The 15,861-nt window shown below is 34.6% G+C and overlaps 1 protein-coding gene across 2 annotated transcripts in view; it reads left to right on the top strand.

The window, feature by feature from the left end:
- The first annotated feature begins 308 nt into the window (after window positions 1–308).
- The window catches only part of COPB1 (COPI coat complex subunit beta 1), a 32,624-nt gene continuing 17,071 nt past the window's right edge, over window positions 309–15,861 (top strand). Inside the window, exons 1-11 of one of the 2 annotated variants that reach the window (XM_082626818.1) lie at window positions 309–559; window positions 1,116–1,268; window positions 4,531–4,760; window positions 5,183–5,352; window positions 6,891–7,005; window positions 8,292–8,384; window positions 10,383–10,520; window positions 12,638–12,757; window positions 14,166–14,273; window positions 14,357–14,503; window positions 15,227–15,372. In XM_082626818.1, the coding sequence (XP_082482944.1) occupies window positions 1,178–1,268; window positions 4,531–4,760; window positions 5,183–5,352; window positions 6,891–7,005; window positions 8,292–8,384; window positions 10,383–10,520; window positions 12,638–12,757; window positions 14,166–14,273; window positions 14,357–14,503; window positions 15,227–15,372 (1,358 nt within the window). In that variant the 5' untranslated portion in view covers window positions 309–559; window positions 1,116–1,177. The remainder of the gene's footprint in view (window positions 560–1,115; window positions 1,269–4,530; window positions 4,761–5,182; window positions 5,353–6,890; window positions 7,006–8,291; window positions 8,385–10,382; window positions 10,521–12,637; window positions 12,758–14,165; window positions 14,274–14,356; window positions 14,504–15,226; window positions 15,373–15,861) is intronic. The other variant, XM_082626817.1, reaches the window with a different exon arrangement.

The following is a 15,861-nucleotide window of genomic DNA, read 5'->3' as shown; positions in this document are numbered from 1 at the left end:
CTGTAAAATGCTTTTCCTTTCTGTCCAAGCACTTCTTCTCCTTGGTTGTTTCCGTTTCTGGAAGAAAATACAATTTCTAAGTAGCGCTTAAATAACCTCGACGCTTAACCCAAGCTTGCAGGGAAAACTTAAGTATGTGTTCCCAGTTCCCTCTTTGGCCTAAAGCGGCCGAGGGCTTGAGAAGAGGAGACTTGAAGTTCTTTTAGAATTAGAAATGCTTACGACGTACTCGCAGCGCGCAGACGCAGGACGGAGACGCGTGTCCTCTCTGAGTTGCCGTAGGGGCTAAGGCGGCTGTGGCCTGGGTCGGTTCCCCACCCCCTTCCACGTCAGCCTAGGACTTTGCTGGTCCGCCGTCGCTGCTGCGAGTTGGAGCCGGAGGACACGGTCCCGCGGTTTCCCCCGCCGCTGCTCCTTGGAGTCAGGTAGCGGGCCGCAAGCCCCTAATCTCGGAGAGTCGTTCTGGGCTTGGCAGAGGCGGAGGAACGCGCTCTAGCGGAAAGCTTCGGAAGGGGAGCGACTAGGCCGCTAGCGTCCGGGCCTGGCGAAGTGGAACGCGGTACTGGAAGGCTCTGGGCGGGACGCCCCATCTCGGCCTGCGTACTGGCCGGGGGTCTTCTCCGACCCAGGGCCCTGGGGCTCGCCATTTCGGGCCGGGGCTTGCTTTGCAGGAGGGAAGGGACGGGGAAGTGTCCCACGGATGAACGCATTAAAGCTCTTTAAGGTTTCAGCAGAGTATTCGTGCACGGGCTCTTTAACTTTAGAAGTTCAGATTGTGTATTATGTTTTATATCGCGATGGGCTGGGGGGCTGGGGGGCTGGGGGACTGTCACTGTATTGTGGGCTTTAGTTCTGCAGTACAGCATTCTGAACCCCGGGCGGGATCGTGCGGTGGGAGATAATATACCTTAGGCCAAGGCTGACAAGTGTGTGTTTTTTAATATATCAGGATTTATTTTTATAACGTAGATTGATCCTCCCCTTCTAATACTTTAAAATTCATAAGCCAAACTGAATGAACTAAAGACAAGAAAGATCACGATAGTTACTGGTTCTATTTTTGTTTTTGTTTTGTCTTTTCGCTTGTGATGATATCCTTGTATTTATTTTTCTAGGGCTTTTTTTGGCATCCGTTATCTTTAAATCTTGTATCGAGAGTTGGCTATAACTGGAAACCATGACGGCTGCTGAGAACGTATGCTATACGTTAATTAACGTGCCAATGGATTCAGAACCACCTTCTGAAATTAGCTTAAAAAATGATCTAGGTAAACTTTGATAATACTTTGAAAATGAAATGAAAATAAAAAGCTGATTTGCTTTTCAAGTTCCTTTATAATTAGAAATGCTTAATTTTTGTCTTAATTTTTTCTTAGGATCTCTTCAATAGAACTTTGTCTTATTAAAAATGAAAATGTGTTACCTTTACTCCTGCAATATTGGTTTTTACAAATAAAACATCTCAGTTTAGCTTATAACATGGTGGGGTGGGGCTAAAGAAATGTAAAGGTTTCGTTTTTAACTGTTCCTCAAGATAATGTAATGTCTTGTTTAAACGTAGCTGACAATTCTCTGTAGATAACAGGTTGAGAATGTGTATTTGAATGTTTTAATTCCTTTGTGCACTTAACTTCATATTACTTAGCTTGTAAAACCAAAAGAACTTTGTTCTTTGGGTTCACTACCTGTTGAACAAGTAAGTCAACACTGGGATATATGTATATTTTTCAGAAAGATTTAAGCTTTTCATTTTTAAAGCATTTATGCAAAGAAGAAAACAAAAACTATATTTCTGAATTTTAAAAGAGTATACTGTATCTCCTTTTTGTGAGTGATTTTGTCAAAAATTTTTTAAGTAATGCATATTCCAAGATAATGATTCTTGTTTGACTGAACTAGTAAAACTAAGTTTAACTTAAACTAATAACTACTGTTTAAAACAGATTAGAGGGAAAATTATGCTTCAAACCTTGAGAGTATCTTTTAAAAGATAGTTTGCAGTTTGAAAGGAGATGGTGTTTTACTTGCATATTCCCACCTCTTAATCAGCACTAATGGAATACCTCCTGATTTAGGTTACTCAAAACTAGGTTTCTATTGAGGTCTGTTTTTAGAGAAGGAAAAAGAAATGTTTTTTTATGGCATTTAAACTGATATCCTTAGTTTACAAAAGCCACCTGTACTGTATTTCCTTTTTTTTTCATGTTCATGTTAGATAGTAGAATGGAATGCAAATTAATGAATAAACTTTCAGTACTATTTTTTTCCTCATAATTTAAAAGTTTTAATTTTTAAACCCCCAGAATACTTAAGTTTACTTCTGGTGCAATAAACTTTATTGCTGTTTATTGCTGGAACAAAACTTGTCCTTAACTATAAAAATACTCTTAACTACCTGCCACCTACCAAATAAATAAATAAGTAGTCTTGAATTTTTTGTATATTTTTTACTTTATTGCAAAAGAGTTGAGATGAGAAAAAGTTTAGGAGTAGTTCCCAATTTGAGTAACAAATACTTTCGTTTGGTGAAATAGTGAGTTGCTTTAGCTACCCTTTACCTTTAATCACTGGATGTGAGCCCTGATGTCTATACATTCCCTGGAGTATATTTTGGTGAATTGAATTGATATTTGAAAATTTCTATGTTTTTAATAGTGTTCACACAAGAAAAGAAGTTCTGAAAATTTTGAATACATGGAAAGAAGCATTCTTCACCTCAATTTGAATTGTTAGAAGAAATTGGGGTTAGGGGAACTTGAAATAAATGGTGTTGATTTTTTACAAGTTTGCTTAATAAACTTACTTTTAAGACTTTTTAACCTTTAGTTACAAGTGGATTTTTATCCTGCTAAACTTTTTGGATTTCCTAATTCATGAAAAGTAGCCCAAAACTGGAACATAAGAAGCCATCAGCATTATAGTGATAGGGTATTGTCTTGTGGACTTTGTGTCCTTTACATGATCAAACAGATTAGGTAAAAAAAAAAAATTTTTTTTTTAATATTCACAAAGGAAGCTTTGGGACAAAGAGAGGAAAACCTGTTTAGACTTAGTGAATACAGCTTTAGCCACTTAGAACTTTGCCTAATCTGTCTTATTTTGTAGTTTTGTAGTACTATCCTCTCTCCTGATGCTTTGTTTTTGTCATCCTGATGACTTAAAAACTGAAGGTTTGCCCAGATTGATACTTATTCATCCTTTTACATTAGTTCATTTCTTGATTTGATATGGCACACAATTTTTTTTTTCATGTGTGGCAGGAGATGTAATACTCTGAAGCATGGAAAGATGCATGAGAAGTTAGTCTGTTTTAAACAAAAATACTGACCCTTATGGGATAAATTTGGCAGTAATCCTCACTGTGTCCTCAGTCCAAATACCTGAGGATATTCTCTATTCAACATGTTAAGATATCATACCAAGTTGGTAATAGATATATAGCTTTTGGGGGCTAGAAAGAACTTTTGATTTACCTAGTACGATTCTTCTGAACCTTAAATCCTTCCTATAACTCTACCAGTTAGTCATTCACAGTCTCTGTCCCTTTGGCAACAACAGGAACTATTCTAATAGCCACGTATGTTCTAACTGTTGAAAATTTACTTCTAGTTCTCTTCTTTTCCTCTTGATTATTAAAGACTTTTATCACCCCTCTTCATCCTTCCCTCTCCCAGATGTTTGTTTATTTTTATGATCTAAACAACTGTAGTAGAGTGTGCTTGTCTCATATTTCTGTCTTCGAATTTTGGATCCAAAAGATTTTTACCATAAATTCTTCAGTATTCAGTAATAACGTGAAATTATAGATTGTTTTGCATAACATATAGCAAATATTTTTAGGTTAAGTAACAGTAAACTAGCATTTTATCTTAAATGCATCATCCTTTATTGTAAATGAAGGTTACTAATCCAGTATATTTAAATTTTCCTCCAATTTTTTAGGTAATTTCTTAAGAAAGATTCTAAAGTTCTATAGCCTGTAGAAATACGATGGGATTTTGGAATTAATCTAGTCTATTAATTCCCAGCCTTTTTGGGTTTGAGGTTCTTCCTAATTTTGAAAACATGTCACTGATCCCCACCCCCACCCTTGTAATAGTGGTTGTAACTGTGGTTTAGAAAATACATACTGACTAAAAGCTACTTTGAATTCAAGAAGCACATAATAGCATCTGTTTAAATTTTGAAAAATAGCTACATGTGTGTTTGAGATATACATTATTTGGTGCACCTGTAGATTCACGGCTTCTGCATTAACTCCATTGGTTTGGGACCAAAGATCTAATCCAGTGCCTTTATATTACGTGTAAAGAATCATGAGGTTCAGAGATGAATGACTTGTATAAAGTCGTACAGCTTGTCTTTGTCAAAGCCAGGTGGAAAACCCTTGTCACTTGGGTTAGTACCTTTGTTACCATTGCCACTGATAATGTGAGAAAATGTTTTATTTTGTTAATTTCTTTTAAAATTATCTGAGAAATTTTCTTTTGAAATAATTGTGATTTTTTTTTTTTGGAATTTTTGAATCAGAAAAAGGAGATGTGAAGTCAAAGACTGAAGCTTTGAAGAAAGTAATCATTATGATTCTAAATGGTGAAAAGCTTCCTGGACTTCTGATGACTATCATTCGCTTTGTGCTACCTCTTCAGGATCACACCATCAAAAAATTACTTCTGGTATTTTGGGAGATTGTTCCTAAAACAACTCCAGATGGGAGACTTTTGCACGAAATGATCCTTGTATGTGATGCATATAGAAAGGTAAACCAAACCATGATTATTTCCAAATACTGCTTTGATTTTTAAATAATTGTAAACTTGGTGGAATGGGCTTTGTTTTAATTTTTAAAATTAAATCTTGGGTAAGATATAGGTTGTAGATATTTGGAACTGAAGTTGTAAAAAGTTACTGTGAAAAGTTTTATTGTTACTTTTTTTAGACACTTTCCATGCATTTTATATGTTATTAATAAAAAACAGTGACACATAGAATATAAGACATTGATGTGATAAGTAAAACTTGCTTTAATCAACAGGAATGTGATGGAAATTGTGTAATAATCTAGGTCTTTTTCCTCAAGCCTACTTTCTGACTTTTTTATTGGAAAATTTTGTACTTAAAAATTGTGGGTTTTTTGTAAAATGTTGGGACTCAACATTTCATATTTAAAATTTTATATCAGGACCTTCAACATCCTAATGAATTTATTCGAGGATCTACTCTTCGTTTTCTTTGCAAATTGAAAGAGGCAGAATTGCTGGAACCTTTAATGCCAGCTATCCGTGCTTGCTTGGAGCATCGACACAGCTATGTTAGAAGAAATGCTGTTTTGGCCATCTATACTATCTATAGGTAAATAAAGGTCTTCCTTTGGCTTAGTTCTGTGAGGACTGTTCAGTCTTTCAGACTGGAAGTTCCAAAGTGTTTCCTTGCAGGTTGTATGTAGCTTGCAAATATGTTTTGATTAGCCTGAACATTTTTTCTTTATTATCATTAAGTTGTTAACGTTGAAAAGTTGAAAGATCTGGCAACACTGGGTCCTGGTTTCTGCATAATGACAATCTGCTGGAAGTGAATATGGCCCCCTTTAAACAGGTTGTACACTTTCCAGTTTATGACACTACCTGTCATTCTCAATTTTAGTACTCCAGCCCAATTAATTAATTTATTAACTTGCTTAGCCCATAGCTTTGAGATTTTGACCTTATTTTAGAATTCTCTTTTTGTGGAATGTGGGTCTTTTTACACTTAGAAGCCTTAAGGAGGGAACTTTTTTTAATAGGAAGGGTTGCAATTCTCAGCTGATTCCTGTCCTTAGAAAGCTGAAGATTTTGGACTTTAAAAGCCATTCTAAAAAGGCAGTTTTAAAGTTTGGACTTTAAAAGAATGAGTTAGATGAGGCTGGAATGCTTGGTTTTTACAGTCACTGGTGTCAATTTATTTAGAATTAGAATGTAATTTATATAAATATCTTTGTACTTTAATAGTTGATTGTTAAGTAATTTCACAGTTCTTTTACTGTTACATTAGATTTTGTTGTCTGTTAGGAAAAGTGGTATTCTGGTTAATAATGTAGAGTTCTTTGAAAGTTACCATACAGACTACACAAATTTCAGAATTTAAACTACAATATACACACAAAAATTATGACATAAGTCAGTTGGAAATTTGAACACTTTCTATATGATGATAGTAAGGAATTGTTACAGTTTTTAAGATATGATAATGATATTAATTTAAAAAAGAAAGAGTCCTTAATTTTAGAGAAGCATACTGATATATTTACAGAAGGAGTGTTAACGTGGTGTGGGATTTGCTTAAGAATAATATGGGAGGAGAGGAAGTAAGTAGAGATGTAGGTGAAACAAAAATGACTATGAATTAATCATTGTTAAAGCTAGGTGACCGTTTTTATTAAGCTGGTGTTCATTGTTTTGTATACTGAAAACAGTTTAAATTTTCAAAATAAGGAGTAAGTAAATAAATAAATACAGTGCATAATTAATAAAATTCAAGGGACTTTTTTTCTCTAATAATTCTTAATGAAGGCTCTTTCAGTACTTTGAGGTTGTCATTATGAGCATCAGCATTATATCCCTAAAGTATATGAAAGAGAATTGTTAGAGCTATTCAGTTGATAGGTAGCATGTTGGATAAATCAGGTCTTTCTGTATTGACTTAGAAAACATATAATTTGATAACTTAATAGATGAAGATGTAAGCTTCTGATTCATACTCAAAATTTTCTAATTGATTTAAAGTTTTGAAAAGCAAAAAAATTGATAGTGTTATAAGATTTGATAAAGGTTAATTTTGGTAGTGTCCAGAGAGTTACTAAAATAACAAAGTAGATTTTTATTAAATATGGATATTACCTGTTTTATTTCAAGAAATTTTGAACATCTTATACCTGATGCTCCTGAACTGATACATGATTTTCTGGTGAATGAGAAGGATGCAAGTTGCAAAAGAAATGCATTTATGATGCTTATTCATGCAGATCAGGTGAAGTACTTTTTAAAAAATACTTTTATGACTGTATTTAAATGAGAATTAAAGATATTTCAGAGGCCTAATCAAGTTTTTAGTCAATAATTTTGTTTATAGTACATGTGATTTGTATATTTTGACTTTTTTAGATTTTTTAACTTAATATATATAAAAATAGAATTAAAAAAATTCCTTCTGTGGAATATTGCTTAAGTATATACTCTTTCTTTTAAAGTAAGCATCAGAGAAGCATTTAATAACAGCCACTTTACAGTTCTTCCAGACTGAAATTATTATGGCCATGTGCTGTGGCACTCTGCTTTGGGGCTTTATTTTTCCTTCTTTTAGTATAGATCTAAAATTGTTTAACGGAGAAAAATAGTAGCTTTTTATAGGGTCTATCCTGAGCCATAGCTTCAAAAGAGGGTGGACTTCAATGTAGATATGTCTTTATTAGGCTTTTCAAACTTCATAAGTAAATGTCAGCTGTACATCCAGCTCCGCTGGTGATTAAAGTTTATTCTTCTGTGGTTAGCAGTGACTCTGCATACCTTGGTGGCATCTAATCTCAGAATTTTTACCATCCAGTATTTATTATCAAAATAGGCATGAAGACTAGGAAGTATGGAATCTCTCCATTCCTCTGAAATCTAGATGCTATCATTTTATCTTTGTAAACAAGATTATAAGAAAGCTGCTTATTTGGGCCACAGTGTTTGTCGTTCTCTAGAGTTGGTTTTATTGACCTGTGTTATTGCTTTTATGCTGTTTACCTGCATGAAGGGACATAATCAGAAATAGTTCAATAAAATTTGTTGATACTTTTACTGTAGAGCTGTTGTTGAGGCCATAGTTCTCTATATCACAGTGTTCAGTGTGTGAGAATCAATGAGATTTTTCTTTTGGGTCTCAGAAATAGGAGTAACTGTGCTCATAAGCAGTTGGTTTGTTTTGATTGTGTGGATACCCTGAATCATGTAACACATAATGTCTTTCTACTTGGTTTAGCTGCTAGAAAATTCAGACCCTAGATTTGTGGCCCATTTCTAGAAAATATGTTTGACTTTTACATTATGTGTTATTATTACTTTTACATTATGTGTTATTAAAAGTAATGTGTACATTACTTTTACATTATGTGTTATTATTATGTGTTAACCTTCATTTTTTTCCTTCAATTAATTTTCCTTTGCCCTCATTTCCTCATTTGTTTTAGATTTAGTTGTATATATTTTTTAAAGTTCATTAAGTCCTTTTATTGAATGAGGTTGAGTTTGATAAATATATTGTTATTTTTTCAGGATCGAGCTTTGGATTACCTAAGTACTTGTATTGATCAAGTTCAGACATTTGGAGACATTCTTCAGTTGGTTATTGTTGAACTAATTTATAAGGTAAGACTAATTTATAATGGGCAAAATTAAGAGTTTGAGATGAGGTTAAGTAGTCTCTGGGATGCTGCTTAATTGCTAGGATAATATGTTTTAACAGTAGAAATATTTTATATCATGGCCTATTAAAGTCTTCCCCACCCCCTTTGTTTTATCATATTTTCCAAATACTTCCATTCTTTCTAAACCTCCATAAAGAATTCTATGAAAACTCATGGTTTGACCCAATACAGCTGTGAAGAAATTGTTGTGTACTGCTAAGTCACTGAATAGGCTTTGAAATGAATTAGGCTTTGAAATAAAAGTCAAGATCTTTTCTTGAATACACACCAGACTACTTTTTTTTTTTTGGCTGCACCAGATCTTAGTTGCAGCATGTGGGATCTTTAGTTGCGGCACATGGACTTCTTAGTTGCGGCACACGGACTTCTTAGTTGCAGCATGTGGACTCTCTAAGTTGCAGCATGTGGACTCTTAGTTGTGGCATGGGGACTTCTTAGTTGCTGCATGCGGACTCTTAGTTGTGGCATGTGAACTCTTATTTGCAGCATGCATGTGGGATCTAGTTCCCCGACCAGGGATCGAACCCAGACCCCCTGAACTGAGAACGTGGAGTCTTACCCACTGGACCACCAGGGCAATCCCCACACAAGACTACTTTGGAAATCTAAAAACAAACCAAAAAAAAGTCTTAAGTATTTTTTTGTTCCTGTTTGTAAAAGAGAATAGAAAGACTTTTTTAAATATGTTAATATGATATTGTAAGTCATTGACTCACAGAAAGTTTAAAACTAGATTAGAGATTTGGATTTTAAAATGAATTACTTTATTGGCAACATTTTAATTTGATATATCCTTCGAAAGAATTGATTGCATCTTAACGTTCTGAGAAAATAAAAGATGCAATAACATCCAGTTTTGCTATTGATACCATTGGAGGCCAACAAAAATATTTGTTAGGAATGACTTTTATTGAATAGGGTGGCGTGGACAGAATACCCCTAGCAGACACTCTCACTCATTACAGCCTCTTTGCTTCTGCAGGAAGGAGGCCCCTTTCAACACAGGGTACCCAGTCATTTGGAACTGGCATTTAAGATGAAACCAGAACTATAAATATATAAATATAATATGTGTAATATATGTAAATATAATTCACGTGTATGGTTTAGGGATGCCACTGAGGGTCTCAAAAATAGAAATCCTCTGCTATCCAGTGACTTCTTTGTCTGGTAGGGTCCAGGTTATAGTAAGAGGGAAGAAGTTTTGAGTCATGTTGGAATAATGGAGATTTGACTATATATTTTAGGAAAATCTAACATAAATACTGACTTCAAAAGAGAAAAAGTAAGGAATATTTGCTTCACAGGTAAAGGTACTGAGATGCATTTAGAACGGGATAGAAAATTATAGTTGTCTTCCCAACATTGAATATGGCCCCAAATAATAAGTAGCAGTACTTGAAAAAGAGGTTATCTTTCTTGCTTTATTTAAGAATTGGTATTTTTCTTTTATCAGCTGTTGAGATTTATATAATCCATCATGTTTCCCTTTTTGATGTGACATCCAGAATAAAAATGTAGGACCAAATTTAATACCTATTACAGTACCCATATTAGTGTACTTAATGTGTTGTCCTTTCTTTGTTACTTTACATTTTCTCTTTCTATTTCACTTGTGTATAGTATGCATATCTTTAATTATGAGCCATCTAAAAATCTTTATAGAAAGAGTGGAAATATAAAGTATTATTGAATGAATAAATGGATTGAGTAGCTGTAACAATTATTTGAAGTAAAACCTATTTCTTTCTGAAATTACCAGTGTTGTGTCACAGCGTCTCATCCGACATTGGCCGACATCTTCAGGTGTCCTTATAAGACTATTCTTAGCTTTCAGATTACTAAAACTAGCATCCCGTAAGCTGATATCCATTTAAAAAATCTGTTTGAAAGCAAGTGTTCCTGCAGTCAATTGAAACCTAAATGTTTTCTTCTCCAGGTCTGTCATGCTAATCCATCAGAAAGGGCTCGTTTCATTCGCTGCATCTATAACTTACTACAGTCATCTAGCCCTGCTGTAAAATATGAAGCCGCTGGAACATTAGTGACACTCTCTAGTGCACCTACTGCAATCAAGGTACTGCTTTTTTTTTGGTGGGGGGGTGCCAATTAGATGATAGATATGCTGTCTTATCACTTATGATTTAGTGACATTGCAGTTTACTGTGTTGTTATATGGCATTACATGGCATAGAAGTAACTACAAATATTAGAAAATTATTTGATTTCTTATGTAGTCTGACCTTCCTTCTTTTCTTTCTTTTTGCTTTCATATGTATATAGGGAGAGAGCAAGAGAGACAGAGAGAGAATAGCAGTAGTTCTAGTTTCTGGAGAATGACACTGGTATTTTAAGATCTCCACCCATACTTTAGTTACATTAAAAACTAGATCTAGGAAAATGGATACTGGATCCTAAAGGATGGACCCTAAGAAAGTTCCAGTGAATATTTTCAATAATGAAATATTTCTCTTTTTTAGTTTACTCTATCAAGACTATGTGAAGAACCCCTACTATATTCATAGAATGAACTGTTCTAGAAAGCCAGATTGTATAAATAGGAGAATTTACTGATTTTGCCACCAATACTTTAAAAATTCTTTTCACTTTTTATTTTGAAATAATTTTAGACTTAGAGAAAAGTTGCAAACCTAGGACAAAGTTCCCATTACCCTTCACCCAGCTTCCCTTAATGTTCATGTCTTGCATAACAATTGTATAGTTGTCAAAGCTAAGAAATTACCATTGGAACAATATTGTTAGCTGAACTATAGACTTTGTTCAGATTTCACCAGTTTCTCCACTAAAGATCATTTTCTGTCCCAGGATCCAGTTTAGGATCCCATGTAGCATCTGGTTATCATGTGTTAGCGTCCTCCACTCTGTGACAGTTCCTCAGCCCTTCCCTGTTTTTCATGACATTGACACTTTTGAAGAGTACTGGGTCAGTTTGTTTGTAAAATATCCCTTAATTTTGGTTTGTCTGGTGTTTTTTCCTAATTAGATTAAGGTTATGCATTTGGGCGAGGGGGAAATACCACAGAAGTGATGCACCATTCTCAGTGTATCATATCTAGGAATATATGATGCTGATACATCGTCTTACTGGTGATGTTAACCTTGATCATTTGGTTAAGGTGGCGTCTGCCAGATTTTTCCACTGTTGAGTTATGATTTTTCCTTTTGTAATCAATCAATATCTTGAGAAGATACTTTGAAACTGTACGAATATCCTATTTCTCCTCTGACTTACACCAACTAATTTTAGCACCTATCAGTGAATCTTTTCTACAACAGTTACTACTATGATATTCTAATGGTGATTTTCTATTACCCTTATTCTCCATGTATTATTTGGAGTTCTTCTGCAAGGAGGAGCTGTCCCTTCTCCTTCATCCTTTTTTCCTTCCCTCCCTCTCTCCTTTCCTTCTTTCTTTCTTTATATCAATATGGATATTTTATTCTGTGGATTATAATCCAATATTATTATTTATTTTATTGATCAAATTGTTCTAGCTTTGGTCATTGGGAGCTCTTTCAGGTTTGCTCCTTTGTCCTTTGCTTTTAATGACTCAGGGCCATCTTTATATACTTGATTTTTTGGTACCGTAATGCAGGTGTGTTAGAGTTTGCACCTAAACTAAAAGATGCTCAATAGCTAAACTATTTGGGATTCTCTGTCAGCTTTTTTTCCCCTTGTTCCTTAGGTTCAGTCCTTAATTTTGGGGGGGCTTCTCACTGCCGTGGCTTCTCCCATTGCGGAGCACAGGCTCCGGACGCGCAGGCTCAACGGCCATGGCCCACGGGCTCAGCCGCTCCGTGGCATGCGGGATCCTCCTGGACTGGGGCACGAACCCACGTCCCCTGCATCGGCAGGCGGGTTCCCAACCACTGCTCCACCAGGGAAGCCCAGCCCTTAATTTTTGCCTGTTAACAAGTGTTTCTGCCTGTAACAGCCCCTTTTCATCCTTTTAATTTGTGATGCTTCTGATTTTTTGTAACCTTGAAAAAAATAATGAAATTTGTTAGACCTTAGGAAATAGAGGGACACATTCCTCTGGGAAAAATGCATAAACTTTTAGTGCAGTAGTGGTAAATGTATTTTGGTTTCTTGGAGGCTTTGTTTCTTATTTTCAGATTCTGTGTTTAAGGTAGGTGAATGTGTTCTTAAAATATATTTCTTTTTTCATATAGGCTGCTGCTCAGTGTTACATTGATTTAATTATTAAGGAGAGTGACAACAATGTAAAGCTCATAGTTCTGGATCGATTGATAGAATTGAAAGAACATCCTGCTCATGAACGAGTACTACAGGTAAGTGTTTTCTAAAAGAGAGAAATCATCAATAAAATCTTTTTTCAAATTGAGATAATTCCTAAGACTTACTGTCTTGGTTAGCTTAAATGCTTGGAGATTGGGCAGTTTAAATTTTGGTCAACTAAGGTGTAACTCTTGAAGCACCATAGCCTTTTGAGATATTGTCCTTGTTATAAAAAAACATTTCTAACATGAATTAATATGTTACCTTTTATCTTTTCTATTTGTACTGCACTTGGTATTCTTAGCAGTAGAGATATATTTGTTTTAATTTTAATATAATTTACATTTCTTGTAAAATAATTATACCAACTGAGAATAAAGATGATTAGATTCTAGAAAATTATCAGCATACCTATTTAATCTGTGAGAATGATTGTTATAAAATAAAGCCCCATGGTACAAATAGAGCTAAATTCAATGCTGATCCTGGATCAGAGTAACAACAAAAAATTTTCTATAAAGGACATTATTGGGACAGTTGGAGAAATGTGAATATAGACTCTATTATTTAATAGTATTGTTATCAATGTTAAGTTCTCTGAATTTGAGAATTTTACAGTGGTTATGTAAGAAATTTTTCTTGAGTATATACTAAAACATTTAGGAGTAGAGAGAGTATGACAAAGCAAATGTAACAAGATATTAACAACTGGCAGATGTAAGTGAAGGTTATACAGTTCATTCATTCTTAAAATTTATAGAACATTTTTATCAGAGAAATTTTTAAAAATAGAAAGTTTTAAAGAAGTAAAATATTTTGTTTTGCTATATTTAAAAATACTTACTTGCTATAGATTTTTAAGTATGCTTCTTTAAAATATTACAGTTTCCTGCAGAGCCAAAATAACATTATCACACTTAACAAAATTGTTAATAATTTCTTAATATTATCCAGTTTTCCCAGATGTCCCTAAAACACCCTTTAGTTTTGTTTTTCCAGTTCATGACCAAACATCACAATCTGGTTGTGATGTATGTGGTTGTGATGTATGGTTCCTTAAGTCTCTTAATTTGAGCAGTATCATTTTTTCATGATACTGACTTGTTCAAGAGACCAGACCAAATGTCTGGTCTCCTTCTGGATGTGTCTGGTTACTTTCTTTGTGTCATTTAGCTTGTTCCTCTGACTTTTGTATTTTCTGTAAACTGTAAGTTTGAACTAAAGCTTGATAGAGTCACGAGTAAACATTTTCAATGTGAATGCATCATATGTGATATTATATACTTCATATTGCCTTATATCAGGCGACTCAAATTATCTGGTTTTTCCACCAGTAGTGATTTTATTATAGATCAAAGAATTAAGGTTATGAGGGACAGAATCCTTTATTCCACAGTTAGGATTTTCTTCTTGTGACTAGAAATACTGGTGTTAACTCTGGATTTTTTTATTCTTTTTCAGGATCTGGTTATGGACATCCTAAGAGTACTGAGCACACCAGACTTAGAAGTACGCAAGAAAACTCTGCAGTTAGCACTGGATCTTGTCTCCTCTAGGAATGTCGAAGAGGTAAAACAAAACTTTGACAGCACTTTGTAAGCTGTCAAGCCAAACATGATGTCATTCTCACTTATTTTTACTTTGTTCTATAGCTGGTTATTGTCCTTAAGAAGGAAGTGATTAAAACAAATAATGTGTCAGAGCATGAAGATACTGACAAATACAGACAACTCCTTGTGCGAACATTGCATTCCTGTTCTGTCCGATTTCCAGATATGGCTGCAAATGTTATTCCTGTGGTATGTAATTCCAATGATCTTAACTTTGAAATTCTCTAAAAATAAAAATTAAGAAATTCTAGTTATTTAACAGTTAAACTCTGGAAATCTCAACTGTCTGTACTCACTAAATCTCATGGTCAGAAGGGATCTTTATGTTTACTATTAAGCTCAAAAGGATAAGGACTGACTTCTTTCTCTTACATCTTCACCAAAAAAATAAACAACAAAAAAAATAGTGACAAAAATACTTCCACATATTACTGCAATTAATGTTTGTTACAGTTCCTAAAGTAAAATTATTCTGTGTGTATAGATTATTCAGTGGCATTTTACCTCTTAAAGTTGAAGGATTTAATTAGAGGAAAAATTAACGTGCCCAGAATATTTTGTTTTCTGTCATTGTCAGATAAATGAGGTATGTTATTGTAATTTGAAATTTTGACTTTGAGCTCTGAATTTTCTCTAAAATGATTTTACTTTTAGTTACAACTTAGATGTGTCCAGTTAATTTATTTTGACTTGTGGATTTCCAGCTTCTGTTTTATCATGTGTTTTGTAATAAACTGAAAAGCCCTCATGACTTTGTTTACATAATGATGCTTGTCTCTCAACTTACGTTTTGTTGTGTATTTGGAAAGTGTTATTTATATTCTCTGTAAATTTGTTTATTTACTTATTTATTAAACCTTAGATAATTTTCCTTCTGAAAATATGTAATCGTTATCCATTTTTTTCTTTTAGTTAATGGAATTTCTCAGTGACAGTAATGAAGCAGCAGCTGCTGATGTCTTGGAGTTTGTTCGTGAAGCCATTCAGCGCTTTGATAACCTGAGAATGCTTATTGTTGAGAAGATGCTTGAAGTCTTTCATGCTATCAAATCTGTCAAGTAGGTTTAAAATCTGTTTAAATGTAAAATCAAATAAGCATTTTACCAATTTCTGTTTTGTTTTGTTTTGTTTTGTTTTGCTGTACGCGGGCCTCTCACTGTTGTGGCCTCTCCCCTTGCGGAGCACAGGCTCCAGATGCGCAGGCCCAGCTCACGGGCCCAGCCGCTCCGCGGCATGTGGGATCTTCCCGGACTGGGGCACGAACCCGTGTCCCCTGCATCGGCAGGTGGACTCTCAACCACTGCGCCACCAGGGAAGCCCCCAATTTCTGTTTTTAAGGGTCAGTTGATAGACAGTATAGGGGAAGAGAGGTGTCTCAACACATTCAAGACAAAATAAGACAAATGTCAGAAACATGTCACCCCTACTCTCACCCTTAGTTAACCCATAATCTATGCGCAAAATAAAATTTTTGGTACATGTGATGTAGGTAGGTTTCTCTATTCTCATTTCCTCTAAAACATTGTAAATCCTGAAGTGACTAAGGA

Source organism: Mesoplodon mirus (assembly GCF_964341445.2).
Source record: "Mesoplodon mirus genome assembly, chromosome: 7".
In the NCBI taxonomy this organism is placed as follows: Eukaryota; Metazoa; Chordata; class Mammalia; order Artiodactyla; family Ziphiidae; genus Mesoplodon; species Mesoplodon mirus.
The sequence above is the reverse complement of the archived record's forward strand: the minus strand, read 5'-3'. Positions and strand labels throughout refer to the sequence as shown.